This window comes from Sinocyclocheilus grahami, unplaced genomic scaffold (genome assembly GCF_001515645.1).
Source record: "Sinocyclocheilus grahami isolate Dianchi unplaced genomic scaffold, SAMN03320097.WGS_v1.1 scaffold682.1, whole genome shotgun sequence".
NCBI classification, from domain to species: Eukaryota; Metazoa; Chordata; class Actinopteri; order Cypriniformes; family Cyprinidae; genus Sinocyclocheilus; species Sinocyclocheilus grahami.
Genome location: NW_015505861.1, coordinates 577,474 through 594,077, shown reverse-complemented (window position 1 = coordinate 594,077; position 16,604 = coordinate 577,474). Strand labels below are relative to the sequence as shown.

The 16,604-nt window shown below is 37.7% G+C and overlaps 2 protein-coding genes and 1 long non-coding RNA gene across 6 annotated transcripts in view; 1 reads left to right on the top strand and 2 right to left on the bottom strand.

The window, feature by feature from the left end:
* The window catches only part of LOC107559372 (segment polarity protein dishevelled homolog DVL-3-like), an 18,244-nt gene extending 8,529 nt beyond the window's left edge, over positions 1 to 9,715 (bottom strand). The window contains exons 1-5 of the mRNA XM_016243164.1: positions 9,126 to 9,715; positions 5,965 to 6,034; positions 4,306 to 4,424; positions 4,079 to 4,194; positions 3,808 to 3,949 (exon numbers count right to left, since the gene is read on the bottom strand). Of these exons, the coding sequence (XP_016098650.1) occupies positions 3,808 to 3,949; positions 4,079 to 4,194; positions 4,306 to 4,424; positions 5,965 to 6,034; positions 9,126 to 9,286 (608 nt within the window). The 5' untranslated portion in view covers positions 9,287 to 9,715. The remainder of the gene's footprint in view (positions 1 to 3,807; positions 3,950 to 4,078; positions 4,195 to 4,305; positions 4,425 to 5,964; positions 6,035 to 9,125) is intronic.
* LOC107559373 (choline-phosphate cytidylyltransferase A-like) overlaps positions 1 to 16,604 on the top strand; it is a 31,680-nt gene that overhangs the window by 9,230 nt on the left and 5,846 nt on the right. Inside the window, exons 2-4 of the mRNA XM_016243165.1 lie at positions 9,628 to 9,630; positions 15,328 to 15,452; positions 15,536 to 15,635. Coding sequence (XP_016098651.1) covers positions 15,345 to 15,452; positions 15,536 to 15,635 — 208 coding nt within the window. The 5' untranslated portion in view covers positions 9,628 to 9,630; positions 15,328 to 15,344. The remainder of the gene's footprint in view (positions 1 to 9,627; positions 9,631 to 15,327; positions 15,453 to 15,535; positions 15,636 to 16,604) is intronic.
* On the bottom strand, positions 10,496 to 12,910 carry LOC107559375 (uncharacterized). 4 transcript variants are annotated; one of them, XR_001605615.1, is made up of 4 exons: positions 12,785 to 12,910; positions 11,398 to 11,478; positions 10,947 to 11,017; positions 10,496 to 10,677 (listed from the first exon to the last, which is right to left on the bottom strand). It is a non-coding gene; the product is annotated as an uncharacterized lncRNA (long non-coding RNA). The 4 variants fall into 4 exon arrangements; XR_001605616.1 differs by having other exon boundaries at positions 11,398 to 11,470; XR_001605613.1 differs by having other exon boundaries at positions 11,398 to 11,473; positions 12,785 to 12,908.

The window sequence follows — 16,604 nt, the reverse complement described above, 5'->3', positions numbered from 1 at the left end:
ATCTGAATGTAACAAATTATAGAAATGATCATAAAAATGCAGGACAGGGACTTGGTTCTATCCATTGGTTGTTGACTGGATTATGAGATGTAGGCTTGCAGTCGATTACAGAGGGACGGGGTTTAAACAGACAACTGTTAATCATTGGAGAAGTCTGTCATTTTACCGCAAGATAAAGTTATGACATTTTGATTAAATATTACAAGATGAAAAAAAAAAAAAAAGTATATGTATACATGGATTGATCGCTCACAATAAGACCAATAACATGCATTTACCAAAAAAAAACCCCAGATAAATTGTAATTTAATGCAAACTTTACATACTTGGCAATTACAATAATCCCTCTAATCCAGGAACTTGTCATTCAAATGAGATCACAGCAATTAGCAAACAACTGTGATCAAAATATCCAATCAATTCTTGATGGACGAAAACAAATCCCATCCAACATTTTATCACTCAGATAAATGTTCCAAATGGACAAATCAATCAAAGTTTCAGTTTCATGCTGACGTTTAGCTAATATACAGAGTACAATTATGAAGATCAACTAATAAATAATTTAAAAACACCTTTACTAATTGTAAGCACTATAAAGTGGGTCTTGACCTATGAAAGCATTGGCTATAGTGATCTTCAGCCACATTCTGTCTCGAACTTCCAGTCCTGAGTCTGGACAGGCCATTGCTTTTGCAACTGTTGCCATGTCGCTGTGGACAGACAGGTGGTAGTCATCAAATCCTGCGAGAAGTACAACACACAGTTAACAAGAGCACAAAACACATAGCATCTGCCTGGTGGCGAGAAACCAGGACCTCCCACGTTCCACACACAAGTATCTAGATATGACTCAAGTCCTCTCAATAGAAGTCAATGGGATTGATTTTTTTTTTTACACATTGCCAGGTCAACTAGTAAGTCTGAACACTTAGAAAATGGAACACCTCAACAAGTCACAGGATTTAAGGGATCATTCATGCCCATACCAACTGTTGTGGGATGAACGCCACAAAATTTAGGGGTCAACATTTAGCTTTAGCAAAGAAATTTAAAGTTGTTGAAGCAGATGTCTCACTCTCAGTCTCTGGGATGGAGCTGGAGATGGAAGAGCTGGTGGAGGTGACTGTGCTCATTGAAGGACTCATGCCGTAGGGAGGATAGACGCCCGTCATGGCTGCTGTATGGGACACCCAGGCTGCAGGGTCAATGGGCCGGATGGGCTCACCTTAGACAGAAGGCAACCAGTACTCAACAAAGCTGTACAGAACAGGTGAGTTTGACAGAGAACTATCTAAACCCTGTTGTTCAAACTACCACAATACATTGTAATGGCTGTGCAACACTTTTATTTGAAAAATAAAACTTCTTCAGTGGTTCTTTGCAGCACTTTACAAGTAATATGTTTTTGAACATTAAAGGGGTCATATGATGCAATTTCAAGTTTTCCTTTCTCTTTGGAGTGTTACAAGCTGTTCGTGCATAGGTAAGATCCCTAAAATTGCAAAGACTAAAGTCTCAAACCTAAAGAGATATTCTTTAAAAAAAATTAAGACTCGTCCACGCCTTCCTAAAACGCCTCGTTTAAACCCCATATGTCTACGTCACTGTGTGGGAAGATTTGCATAACGCCGGCCAAATGTTCACGCAAAGACAGAAGGCGTAACTTTTATTCTCGCTGTAGTATTGTTGCTGCCGCCATGTTGTGGAGATGCTGTGTGTTTCATTGTGAAAGCGAAACTACAGTTTGGTTAAAATTTCTCAATGGTAGTGTAAAAAACACCTTTTTTACCCTGTCAAAAACAGCTCTTTTCAAAGCAAGACGTTTTGTAGCATTTTCCTTTAAATGTTAATGAGCTCTGCTGACCCCGCCCCTCTCTTCCGAGCAGCTCTCTGAGGGCCTGTTTACTTTAGCCGCATTCATCGTGAAACTTGCTAATTAGCACTTTATTAGGAAAGGCGATTTGCAAAGATTCATTAAAAAAAATCTTTTACTCACTTCTTCTGTAGGTGAGGCTGGATCACGAATGATTTGCGTGAACATAAACGCATTTATGTAGATCGGGGGCGCATTGCCTTCAAAAACAAACAATCCACTGCGTCTTCAGCGGCTCAGATGTCAAGAGTAAATGACAACTGCTATGTTCATTATTACATCCAACAACAGAAGACCTCAATCGCTTAGGAGTCATTCTTGTCTACATCTGCTCCGGCGGTGAAACAATGGTGGACTGATATGATGACAGCTCACTCAGGGCGGAACTAAGGTAAGACGCCAGTCCAGTCTGTGCTGAAACGCTACTGTCAATCAAACTATCATGGGAGGGGCCTGTCTGTGTGACGTCACATCAATATTGCGTCCTTTTTCTCATGCTGACCAACAAAATTTTATGTAAAATAATTACTGTAAGGATAGGTTTAGGGTTGGGGTAGGTGTAGACTTTAATAAAACACAATCTAATAGGTAGAAAACATTTTTTATTGTTGGTTTCCTGCAGCTGTATCCCTTCTAGCTACAACCGTGAATATAACACAATTACTGTATTTGCATTACTGTAAGGGTAGGTTTAGGGTTGTGGTAGGAGTAAACGTTAATAAACCATAATTTTACAGGTGGCATTCAAACGCTACTGTCAATCAAACTATCATGGGAGGGGCCTGTCTGTGTGACGTCACATCAATATTGCGTCCTTTTTCTCATGCTGACCAACAAAATTTTATGTAAAATAATTACTGTAAGGATAGGTTTAGGGTTGGGGTAGGTGTAGACTTTAATAAAACACAATCTAATAGGTAGAAAACATTTTTTATTGTTGGTTTCCTGCAGCTGTATCCCTTCTAGCTACAACCGTGAATATAACACAATTACTGTATTTGCATTACTGTAAGGGTAGGTTTAGGGTTGTGGTAGGTGTAAACGTTAATAAACCATAATTTTACAGGTGGCATTCTTCGTTGTCAAACTGTACCCACTGTTTTAATGGGAGGTAGCAAAATCTGACAGGGTAGCACAAATCGACAGAACACCGGCGTTCGGACGTAGAACACGGAAGCCTTCATTGTGCTTACTGCGTTAACCACGTAAGGATAATGACAGGGAAGAGAAGAGATTGCTGAATAAAGTTAGTATTTTTGTTTTGTTTTTGCGCACAGAAAGTATTCTTGTCATTTAATAAAATTATTGTAGAACCACTGTAGTCACGTCGACTGTTTTAACGACGTCTTTAGTACCTTTATGGATCTTGAAAGTTTGGGTGGCGTTGCTGTCAACGGAGCCATCGGATTTGATTGCGCACAGAAAGTATTCTTGTCATTTAATAAAATTATTGTAGAACCACTGTAGTCACGTCGACTGTTTTAACGACGTCTTTAGTACCTTTATGGATCTTGAAAGTTTGGGTGGCGTTGCTGTCAATGGAGGCCTCTCTGAGCCATCGGATTTGATCAAAAATATCTTAATTTGTGTTCTGAAGATGAACGAAGGTCTTAGGGGTGTGGAACGACATGAGGGTGAGTAATTAATGACAGAATTTTCCTTTTTGGGTGAACTAACCCTTTAAAAAGCACATTTCTTACCATAAAAAGACTAACCTTATCAAAATAAGATTCCCAACACTTTCGATAACATTAATCTACATTTTCTTTAAACGATTTTCAAAACCTCCACAAACTATGATTACCCACATCTGCTTATCAAATTGCTCAAGTCAGAGTTCTGAAAAACCTTGCTAAACCATTGGCGCTCACTGTGATTGTAATCAAATCGAGCGCAGTGGTTTGGGAACGAACAAATGCTGGGAGACTCACCGGCTGGTGGAGCCGTCATCCGAGTCAAAACAGCTGCTTGATTCCAGTTCACTGCTCATGAGGGAAGAACGGCTGTCACAGATGTCATAACCTCCCAGATCCATGACTTTGCCGCCCCGTGAGTAGCCATTCAGCCTTCCTCCTAGATGAATTACCATGGACATTAATGTCGATTTGTGCTTAGTTGTTCCCATTCTTAAATATGAATTATTACTGATTACAAACCATGGCATCAAAATACATGCACAGAAATGAGGATGTTGACACGTACCAGAGTGCTCATGTGAGTGTTTCCTGCGCGATCTGTCTCTCTCCCTCCTGTGTGACACGACCGAATCAGTCTCCGTCTCATCATCCACACCATGCTGGCTGCCTGCAGCCTTGGGACTGTGTGGGAGAGAAGGTTAAAGACTGTGAGAACATGCTCCTTATTTTGAGTTTTGCTGCCAACTTGTGATTTGATCTGATCATTTGTATAACACAGCAAAAAAAGCGTACTGGAAGGACGGGGGTCTGGAATCGCCAATGCCTTGGCTTCTCTCGTGAGACGGCGGCCGCTCGGACTGACTCTCTGCCACTGAACATCCATCTGAGTGGGAGCCGTCTGATGACACCAGCTATCAACACACACAGACAAACAATGACATGCACTTCACAGTACCCTGAAGTGGTTATACATTTGAATAGAATAGAATTTCTTCACATTGAGAAATACACCCTTTTTTTATGCAAAATGCCTCACACCCCAGTCTAATATACCCATACTACAAACTCCTGTCACTGATCTCTCACCATATAAACTCACTAGGCTATATATCCCCTCACTATACAAACATATTACAATACCCTAATCTTCATACATACATGTAGTGGTCGACCGATATATCGCCACGGCCGATATTTGGCATTTTTCAAATATCGGCATTGGCCGATACATTTTTTGCCGATGCGTTCGATGTGGGACTTTTATTTTGACGGCGCTGAGAGTGGCAGTGGGCACAGTGCTCACATTCTCCCTCTTGTTCGCCGTCATCGTTAACAGTTCTGTCTAATACGGATAGAAGTCTGTCTAATAATCTGATAGAACTGTTAAACAAAGGAATTAAAATGTATACAAAAAGTATTATAACGATTGCTTTTATATTATTAGTAATAGAAAGGCAAACATTACAATACTTTCTCGTTTGCCGTCATCATTCAGCAAATACGCATTTATATCATTTAAACAAATCTTTGAATGGCTAATGAAAATGTAATTTCACAAACCTTGCAAACTTATGAATCCAGTGAAGTGTGCATGTGTCCTGCATGATTGCGTGTTCACTGTGTGACTTTCAGTCCGTGTGAATTGAATGCTTTAAACATTAAATTTGTGATTTCAAATGATGCTGCACATTATGCATTTGCCCACTGTCATATTCATGTCATTTTCACTGTGTGCTGCATGTAAAATGAGTGTTACCTTGGCTTTATTTGAAAAAATATGATTACCAATGCAAACAAACTTCCCAGAATACGGAGTGCTCTGTTGGTTACAGTTTACTTCCTTTTTAATTATATTTTTATTAAATATTTATTTGTGGAAAATACTTTGTCATCTAAAGTATAAGTATGTTTATTTTACAAATTTATTTTTTAATCCATTTTCAAATGATTTCAAATTTCTTAAACATTAATTAAAATAAATACAATTATATCGGCTTTATATCGGTCATCCTGCTTTCCAAGATATCGGCATCGGCAGTCAAAAAACCAATATCGGTCGACCACTACTATGGTCTATAAAATGGTTCCAGATCCCAAGAGAACTTTTACTATGATGGGACAAGCAATATGTCTATTATGTGTGCATACGCATATGTTGTCATTCAGAATAAAAAATATGTTCTTTGCAATTGCATGCCATTTAAATATAACTGAGCCGCTCATAAAACAAAGCTTATGCAGCATACCAAAATCTTTGATTAGCTGCATCAGACCGAAGTGAACTTTAAGTAGGAATGACTGGCAGACTCTTTGAAAAATACAAATACAGCAGTGCCAGCACTCAAGAGAACCGGGAACGGGCTGAATTAAAAGGCTGATCTATTATGCAAGGAGCACCGGGGAATTAAGATGCAAGGATGCGTTTGTGTGTGTGTGTGTTTCTGTTCTCACCCAGCAAATCACACGGCCGTTGTAACAGGGAAGCTTTGCATTGTCGTCTGTGATTTCCTCCTTGACCACCCTGCAGAAACACAAGAAACAGAGAGAAAAACAAATCAGAACAGACAGTCTTATTTTCCAACCGCAGCCTGTGTGAACTGTAAAAAAAGAAAGATCAGTTTTAGAGATCCCCGGAGTGTCTGGGAATAAATTAGAATAGGTAGATGAGACAATGCCATTAGATGAAAGAAAGGACGGGCTGGATCAGAAACGCATAAATCAGATAAGCATGCACACACACGTGCTCACAGAACACACAAAGGACTGAACGCAGGGACACTCCAGCAGATAAGATCCCAAACTCATGAATTCAAAGACATTTCAGCTGTACAAAATGTACCACTAGTATGTTGATTTCTCAGGTCTGTATGAAAAGACCAGTTTGTTCAAATGCTCATATGTAAAACAAGTACAAGCTCACATCATTTACAACCAACAAGACTGTAACATGACACTGCGAAACGGATCATTTAGATTCCGCTATCAGTTTGTAAAACATACAACAAAAATGTGTGTACAGAAATGCCTGCGAGGCAAACAATAATTCAGGTTTCCCAATCTTTATGACTTTTTAAATTGTATTGTTTATTGTGATTCCTATACAGGATATCAGCCCTAATGCTTGGAAATTAAATATTCCTGTGGTGTGACAAATACAGTTTCAAAAGCATAAATATTCCATGCTTGCTCCGAATTATCATATACACTATCATTCAAACCTTTGTGTCAGTAAGTTTTTTTTATATGTATACATAAATTGATTTATTCAGCAAGGATGCATTAAATTGAAAGTAACAGAAAGGATTTTTACACTGACAAAAGATTTGTTCAAATAAATGCTGTTTTTATGAACTTTCTACTCATACAAGTATCCTGAAAAAAAATCATCATGCTTCCAAAAAAAACACTGATAAGAAGAAATGTTTCTTGAGCAGCAAACCAGCATATTAGAATGATATCTGAAGAATCACGTGACACTGAAGACTGGAGTAATGATGCTGAAAATACAGCTTTGCATCACAGGAATAAATTCGATTTTAATATATTAAATTAGAAAACTGCAATTTTGGACTGTAATAATATTTCACAATATTACTGTTTTACCATATTTTAAATCAAATGAATGCAGCCTTGGTGAGCAGAAGAGACTTCTTTTAAAATCATAAAAATAAATCTTACTGAACCCAAAGTTTTGAAAGCTAGTGTGTGAAATATCCTTTACAAACTGAGGGACGAGTCAAAATTATTTTCTGTGGTATTCAAAACCATGCTACAGATGCTTAATATTTTAAACCCAGATGATTTCTTTATTCTATACTGCCCGTCTTTAACATAAACTACCCATTTTGATATGCATACAAAACAAAACAAAAAATTCATTCATTCACAAACACTCTAATCCAATAATGTCAATTAAAAATGTGTAAAAAGACTGGTTCAGACATGTAAATCCTCAACAGAGACAGATTCAATTGAGCTATTCGCTTCCATTTGGCAGAGATCTGAGCCTGTCCTTCAACGACGAACATCTTTAAGCTATTAATGCACTTTTTTGAAGGGGAGTTAAAGAGAGGGGAACGGGACGATCAAACTACGACATGTTTCACTGGGGAAGGTTGTAAAGCTGCCAGCGCTGAAGCGATCAGGGCATTCCACAGTCACTGCATGCAGTTGTTCCAAGTCAACATTCTTGGGCCTAATGCAACAGACAGACAAGACAAGAACACTAGCACTAGCCAGTGCTCCAAATGAGACTTATTCACAAGCTAGGGGTTAGTTTAAAGATACAGGTAACACTTTATATAACACGCTTTTAAACCCCAACACAAACACGAAACAAAGTTTCACGTTTTCAAGTGCAAAATATATTGTTATAATCCTGACATATAAAGAAAATGTCCAAAAGTGTCAAGACGATCTGAAATCCCACACTTTTTGAACAATTAATCTTCACGCTCTTTCTAACTAGTCACGATGATTGAAAATGTTTATTTAGAACTCATTCTAGAGATACTGCGGACCAGATTTTAATTAATCTAGGTAATGATAAGTGAGTCAAGTGAAAATTGAAGTGACCCATACTCGGAATTAGTGCTCTGCATTTATCCAAAGCGCACACACACACACACACACACACACACCTGGAGCAGTGGGCAGCCCACAAGCAGGTTTTACTCTTTACAAGCACTCACAATGAGTAATATCCAACCAATTGCATATTTAAGCAAGGCTTGAAAAATTATATTCCCTAACTACGGTAATTTCCATGCTGTAGCTCACATTAAAATCCCCTGATATTTCCAGGTTTTCCATGACCTGGCAACCCTGGTCAACTTATCCAATTATGTGTACAAAGTCTGCTTTTGAAGGCCTACATAAGAGGTCAGAGAGTTCACAAAAACTCTAAAAGGCATTTAAACGCTGAAAAAAAGTAAGTCTATGGCTAATTATCATAAATAACGTTAAACGCGTCCAAATGTCCATCTAAAACTCGAATGTTTTCATCATTTGGGGGGACATATGGCCTCTGCACTGCGCATGCGCACTGCACATTCAAACTGATTCCACTGTACTCCTCTGATATGCTCTTGAATCCAGGAGGAAAATTCCTCAAAGTGGAATTATACTCGCTCATAATGTACTCATTTGTGAGGGGGAAAAAAGAAAATACTCTAGGAACCTGATCTGAACACAATAAGCCTAAAGAAACCCCAAAACCAAGAGTGCTTTTTGTGTAGCCATGGCACTGGAAGGATACTAAACTACTCCCTTCTGTGAAACTGTGGTCACCAACCATTCACTAACTAGCTAACTGCACCCAAAGCTCGTACCGACAGGCCAAAAACCATATTTGAAGAGTAATCCAGACTTAAAATGGATGCCGTCGTCAATTGAAAAGGACCTAACATTCACCCCTGCTGAACTCCGCGCATTTTCTCCTTTCACACACACAGTTGTGTCCAACACCGCTAATAAAAGACATGATATCGGCCTCTGAAACATCAGGGCAGTCGACCCACGATCCAAACAAAGGGAAAAACATGTGAAGAGCTGGAATTGTGCGTCAATCCTGAGAAATACACGCGAGGAAGACTAATGTACGGCAGGCTCACCCGAAGTCATCATCCATAGATTTAAAGAAAAACTTGTAGTTTGGTTTCTTGAGGGCGTTTTTCAGGTCCAAAAGGGTGACCCTTTCTGCAGGGATGGGCAGTTTGACCAGGTATGGAGTTTCCTGGTCGTCGAGATGGTAGATAACTTTAGTCTCCCCCATTGCTGACCGCTGGGGAGAAGTGAACGGCGGTCATCCAGCGCAGGGGCCCCTGATGCCCCTCCAGAGTGGGCTTTTGCTCGCTTCCACCCGCCAGCTGACTTTTTGATGAATCCCGTTCTTTCTTTGCTTCCTTGCCTTCCTCCGGAGTTCCCAGGAATCTCTATCAGCGCGAATACTCCACGAGCTGATGGGTTTGGAAGGCGATTAATGACCCATACTCTTATTCACTGCGTCCCGCCTGTTGAGAACGGAGGATAGTGCGTGAAATGTGTGCTAAAGAAGATTACTTTGGTCAGGAATGCCGTGGCTCCTCGGAGAGCTTCCCTGTGCTCTCCTTACAGAGGGTTTTGTATTGCTTTCATTGACGCCGAATGCCCGGGGACACGCGCTCCCTCTAGCGGTGAGGGGTGGTAGCTGTGTAAGTTACTTGGGGGTCATTCTACCGAATGGGTGCCATTTGGAGAATGGGGTAAACTGGGCCGCTTACCTTGCTGTCCTCTAGGCAAGGAGAAATGCATCTAAATATATTTATAGATGTCTAATATCAACTAGAATCCTATACAGATACAGCTATAAAAAAAAGAGCACTTCTGAAAAAGAAAAAAAAGTGGTCCAGTGACACAACATGCTGGAGTAAACTGTGTCTTTTCAGGAGAAGTGTCATTGGAGTATATATGAATAATTTAAATTCCAAATGAAGATGGGAACACAATAAGCGTTTAATACAAATAATAGTAATCATTTATGCGTCACCCCATTCTAAAGTCTTATTATCATTCAGTTTAATTATACAATATCAACAAAAAAGCAGAGAGAGAATTCATTTCTTTGAATATTTCAATGTAGTGAAACTTTTTTAATAGATTCAACATTTATTAAATCCTTTATTGGACTAAACAAAAGAGGCATTATTGTTCCACATAATCACAATATTTAGTGAACAGTGCTGGGAGGATTACTGATAGCAAATTATGATGAAAACTGTAGTCAGTAGTGTAACTCAGTAGATTACTCATTTTAGATTAGATCGTTTCGATTACTCATGACCTAACTTGTTTATAAATTTGAATGGGATTATTGTTATAAAAGAGCAATCAGATATAATCCGTGCTTTGTTATCAACATCATGAAAAGCATTAAACATTATATTACTTCAAGGTTTAAAAGTAACCGATTATGAGCATTTTCAAATATTTACATTTGCCTTATTGAACTCAAATTTATGTACCATACAAATCATTACAAAGCAGCAAAATATGAATCAAGTCAAAACAAATCGAGTTTGTCACTGAGAGTCAGTGTTAGTAAAACTCACCTCGCACACCACTAGTCCGTGAATGCTGGGTAATTTACCACCACTGGAAAGGATCACTCTTCTGTGAACATAGACCCTTTATAATAAACAGGATGAATTAGCACTAAGCTTTGCATTTTTATGGATTACATCATCATAGTATATAATGCATCATCAATTGTTTAAAAAGTTGATGTCCATAACATGAAACTTTTGAAAGGCACAGATGTAAGCACCCTTCAGCAGCCACCTCATGTATTAATGTCTGCCCTAGTTGACGCCACATTCATCTGAACAGCAATGAACCGGCAACACTTTAAGGCATGATTGGCTTCAACAGAATGGACAATGTTCAAAGCTGCATACCAGGTGTCATGTGACCCCGTCCATGTTGCGGTTGCAGCCCTTTACTGAATTTTTACCGCAGGGCTGCTCACCTGAAATGATAGAATATGATTGTTTAAGCATGCACATAAATGATCAGGTCATGAATATAGCTTATTGTGAATGCTGTTCTTGTCATAGCGCAAACAAGAGAAACAATTAAGGTGTTCTCTCTTAAATGTGGCTATTTCAAGATTTATTGTGTGCCTTAGTTGACACCTCATTCATCTAATGGAAAATGAATGGGCAACACAAAGGCACGCTCGAGAACTGTACTGGGTGTCTGCATGGATTCGGTATAAATTGCATTTTAATGGAACTAGCTTCACTTTTTCTGCAATAAATATATTTAAAATCAGCTGCTGTCATTTTTGGAACTACTCACGTGCAGCAATCTAACATATGCAAAGTCATATAAAATGTAAATTCTCACCTGGAGTTCAAAAGCACAAGGTTGCTCCTTGTCCTCATGGTGTCGACATGTGACTTAGCACACCAGCCACTTCCTGCTGCGCTTAAAACACACACACATGTCTGGTCAGCTATCCTTGTGGGGACTCTCTATGGGCGTAATGGTTTTTATACTGTACATTCTATTGCCCTACACCAACCCTACCCCTAAACCTTCCACTCACAGGAGACTTTCTGCATTTTTAGATTTTCAAAAACCTTAATTCTGTATGATTTATAAGCTTTTGTACCCGTGGGGACCACAATTTAGGTCCCCACCGTGACACGAGTCCCCATGAGTCTGTGTGTAGTCAGGTTTAAGTCCCCACCAGGATATATATAAACCAACACTCACTCACACACACACTCACGCACACACACACTCACATGTACATGTATTTAATAAATTTTCTGACATGAATTAATAATACTGATGTAAAAAATGTAAAACAACACGAACAAAGTAATTTAAAATAATCTTTTTGTCACTTGCATGTTTGGTTTTATTTGTTTATTCATTTATTTGTTTTGTTGCTGCTTTCTTATTTTACTTGTCTTGAATATTTAGGCCCTACTTTGAAGAACTTAATTGAAAATTATTAATAATATGCCTTTGTCTTTTAAATCTTTATATTTTTAGGCACATGCATTTTTTTATAGGTAGATAGATACGTTTTTATAGTTGGTTTTGTTCGAAGTGAATTACTGTAAATGTGTTATTGGATCACTTCTTGCATGGTTTAAAACTAGGCTGCAGCCAGCGCTGGTCTTCAGCCACTAGACCACAATGGTGTTTCACCTGTTTCCATATTCAAAAGAAACTCTGACACACACACACACACACACACACACACACACACACACAGCAAATAATTAACTGTACTTGCAATCATTAAAGTGATGGAACACGAAGGCAAAAAAAAATCATTAAAATCCAATCGCGTTGTACCCGTGGGGACCACAATTTAGGTCCCCACCGTGACACGAGTCTGTGTGTAGTCAGGTTTAAGTCCCCACCAGGATATATAACCCTACACACACACACAGCAAATAATTAACTGTACTTGCAGTCATTAAAGTGATGGAACACGAAGGCAAAAAAAAATCATTAAAATCCAATAGCAAGGGACGTTCAGCTACACATTTAATTGGATGGATACAACTGCTCAAGGGCCACAGAGAACCCCTTTTTAAATGTGACAACAGAAAGATTTATTTGCACATCTCAGCTGACGAGTAACTAAAACAAACGGGGAATATTTGACTGTATAACTTTACACATACGGAATCCTCCCTTTTCATAATCGTACCACTAAACGTCAATATTTATTATAAAACCCGCTCATATACAATTAACATTTACTACTTACCCATATGCCGTACAATGAACCCGTCTATACCACTTTAAGAGCGCATGATGATCTCCACGTGGACACTACGGGAGGAACGAAGGACCCAGTATAGGCGACTGAGAAAGTGCCTGAGTGCAATAACTTGAACTTGTTTCCTCAAACTACACAACCAGTCAAAGTTGGACACACCTACTTATTCATCATCAGTGTTGGGGAAAGTTACTTTTAAAAGTAATGCATTACAATATTGATATTACTAATCACGTTACTTGGTTACTTTTTATGGAAAGTAATGTGTTACGTTACTTTTGCGTTACTTTTCAAATCTGGTCAGGGCTTGCGTGTTTGTTTTTAAAATAAAAAAGTTATATTTTTGGCAAATATAAAAGCCTTTTCGCACCAAAAGTGAAATGAATAAGAAAGTAAATTTGTGTCCGTACAGTAGAAGAAATTTCAACACACTTCAGCAATAAACAGACACACAAATGTTTGTCTAGAGTAATTTGTGCTTATTAGTACGGCTGAACTGGATCATCGAAGGTCAGAAGCAAAGACATCGGTTAATAGAATGGGATTAAATACATAAAGGATATTTGTGTTGTTTAACATTTAATTTTTGCAGGTTTGCGTCATATTCTGAGTTGCATTATTTCTATTCATTTCATTTCTCTATTCATGAGGAATACTGAATCTGTGTGTTTTCTTTTTGTGAGTGAGATGAATTCATGCATATTTATATTTATTTTAGAACTACAGTAACATCTGTTTTCTCTCAACATGGGGACAGGAGAGCTGCCAATCAATAAATTGGAAAAAAAAGTAACTTGCGTTACTTATTTGAAAAAGTAACTCAGATATTCTCTTGTAAATGAAAAAGTAATGCGTTACTTTACTAGTTACTTGAAAAAAGTAATCTGATTACGTAACTCACGTTACTTGTAATGCGTTACCCCCAACACTGTTCATCATTATGATTATGATTTTCCAGTATAATCCATCAAAATAAATAAATAAAATCACATTTTTATTCATTTCCAAATTCATTCTTAGGCACAATTTATATATGTATATGTTTGCATTGTTTAACACAAATTCATACAAGTTAATTATAACAGAAAAAAGTACATTAAAACAAATAAAATTGAGAATAAAAATCGAATTCGACTACAAAAATCATTTTAAGGCTTTACCCCTTTAGATCCTGAGCATTCAACAAGGGGTCTGTGAAGGAAGACCACTGAGAAGATATGATAAAACATTTGTTTAAACTATTATTATGAGATCTTTAACTTCTAAATCTGAATAGACATTAAAGGCGATGTAAGTCAGTGGTAATCCAAATGGTTTGGTTACCAACATTCTTCAAAATACCTTCTTTTGTGCTGCACAGAATAAATTAAGTCATACAGGCTTGCCTTGGGTGAGTAAAAAATTGTTTTATTTTATTATTTTATTTTTGGCCGAACAATCCCTTTTAAAAATGTTTAGAAAAGCATTACATAAAGTAGTCATTTTAAAAAAAATGTTTTTTTTGAAGGTTATTGTGAAGTGTGAAGTGAAAATCTAGCTATTTATAGTGGAGGTCACTGGGTTATAGAGAAGACCAAACAAAGTAGTTTCGCTTTCACAACGAAGCACACAGTGCCTTCAGGTCAACAATACTACAGTGAGACTAAAAGTTACGCCGCCTTTCTTTGCGTGAACATTTGGGCGGCATTATGCAAATCTTCCCACATAGTGACGTAGGTATGTGGGGGCGTGTTAGAACGAGCCGTTTTAGGTAGGCGTGGTTAACTTAACTTTTTATAAAGAATATCTCTTTGGTTTTGAGACTTTAGTCTTTGCAACTTTACAGATCATCTTTATGCACCAAGAGCTTTTAACACTCCAAAGAGAAAGGAAAAATTGAAATCACATTATATGACCCCTTTAAGCACATTTTCTTCACAAATTTCAAGTTCTCATTGCTGCAACACACAAAAATGGTCATTAATGTTATCAAGTAATGAAAACCATTCTGTCAACACAGTAATTAGTTTTTTAAAATTATTATTAAATAAAAACAAAAAACATACATTTTTAAATATTTAAATACTGAAAAATGTTACATTAAATTAAATTAAAGGCATCAGAGCAACAAATGCTGTCTTTATGTATATAATGTTTTTTTTTTTCTTCAATAAGAGTGTTGGTGGTGGAGGGGAATTGGGAATAATTAGGAAATGATTTACTTTTAAAATAGGCCTGTTTCCTTATGCAGAATGTAATTGCATCCCAAAATATTGCACTTGGTCATGTTATTGGCAGGCTTCGTGAGATTCACCCTTTTAGCTTGGCCAGTGAAGATCAGAAAGACATCTGGACATTTATCTTCAACATAGCCGAATAGTTTGCACCACAGCCTAATCTCCTGACACAGTGATATTCAATTTTTTCTGCAACTTACAACTGTTACAAAATACTCTTTGCAGTATCTGGGGTTGCACTGCTATTGATTTCTGTATTTTTTTTTTCTAACTAAATGCCTTTTAATTATGATCATCATTCCTGTTTTTTTGTAGCTTTTCACAGAGCCTGAATGGAGGCCCACGGTTCAGCCCGATTGTCCAGGAAGAGAAAGAGAGAAGGTTCAAATGGAGAGGCAGAGGAGGGCGAGAAACTGCTGAAGATAAAACGATACACAGTGGTGAGTGAGATCGAGGTGTAAGCGTGTGTACAGATGAGAGATGGTATTTGAGCCCAAAGACTGTGATTCTTCTTGCCCCTCAGGGTCTGAAATACCCGGCTCCGTATGCAGATCAGCTTGAGTCAATGGAAGATAAGTCATATCAGCGCGTCACCATGGAGGAAGCTCGCAAAGGCACGCCACGTAGGTTATTTGTCTTCTGTAGCGAATTCCTCTTGCTCACCCATTCAGATATGCACGTTATGTGTTACTTTCATTCACTGAATGCATGACTGTATTTAGGTCGATTCATTGGCCTTTATATACGGTCATGGCCTGAAATAATGCATATTTGTATTGCAACATTTTTGCATTATTTCAACAGTGTATCCACACATGTATTTCAGAACAGACTGATATTGACAGTATTATTGGCAACCTTGATTTAATCTCTTATGCTCTTTGGATAAAAGTGATTAAGTGTCTCTTATAAACATTCATGACTTTCCTTCACCTCTCTAATGGCATTTTGGCCCACTTTTCTTCCATTTGTTGCTTTCAGACATGGCTATTGGTATTCAGTAGGATGCACGTCTGGACTTGTTACTTCTGAATAGTGTAGTGTTTTGTTTTCAACAATTTCAGGTTTTTGTCATACGTCATTGTTCTTTCCAGGGTTATTGTCCTATTTGAAGACCTGTGGACCATTTTCACAGACTGTAATGACACCTTTCCATTGTTATTAACATTGTAAATCTTGTTTTTTTTATATTAAATTATTTTTTTTTTTAATGTACTGTAGATTTATAACACTATATAATTGTGTTTTATTACCTTGGCAGTAATTCCAGAACAGTGGTTAACACTGGCGTGAGTCATTCTAATACAACAGCTGAGGAAGTAATGCCAATGGGGAAAAGAAAAAGTCTTAATTCAAAGGGAAAACAAGATTATTTTTCCTGCCCAATTGGCAGAATTTTTTTTCTTGTTTTAGGCAAAAGCTAATTTCTGTAAAAAAATTATTATTTATTTATTTATTTTTTTTTTTTTTTAAATGTTACAGAAAACCAGGCTTAATATCTTAAGTAATTTTGCATTTTGCTCAAGTAAGTGTATCTTGATTCACAAATGTTTGGATATTTGTACTAGAAAACAAGACAAAATACTGAGTAA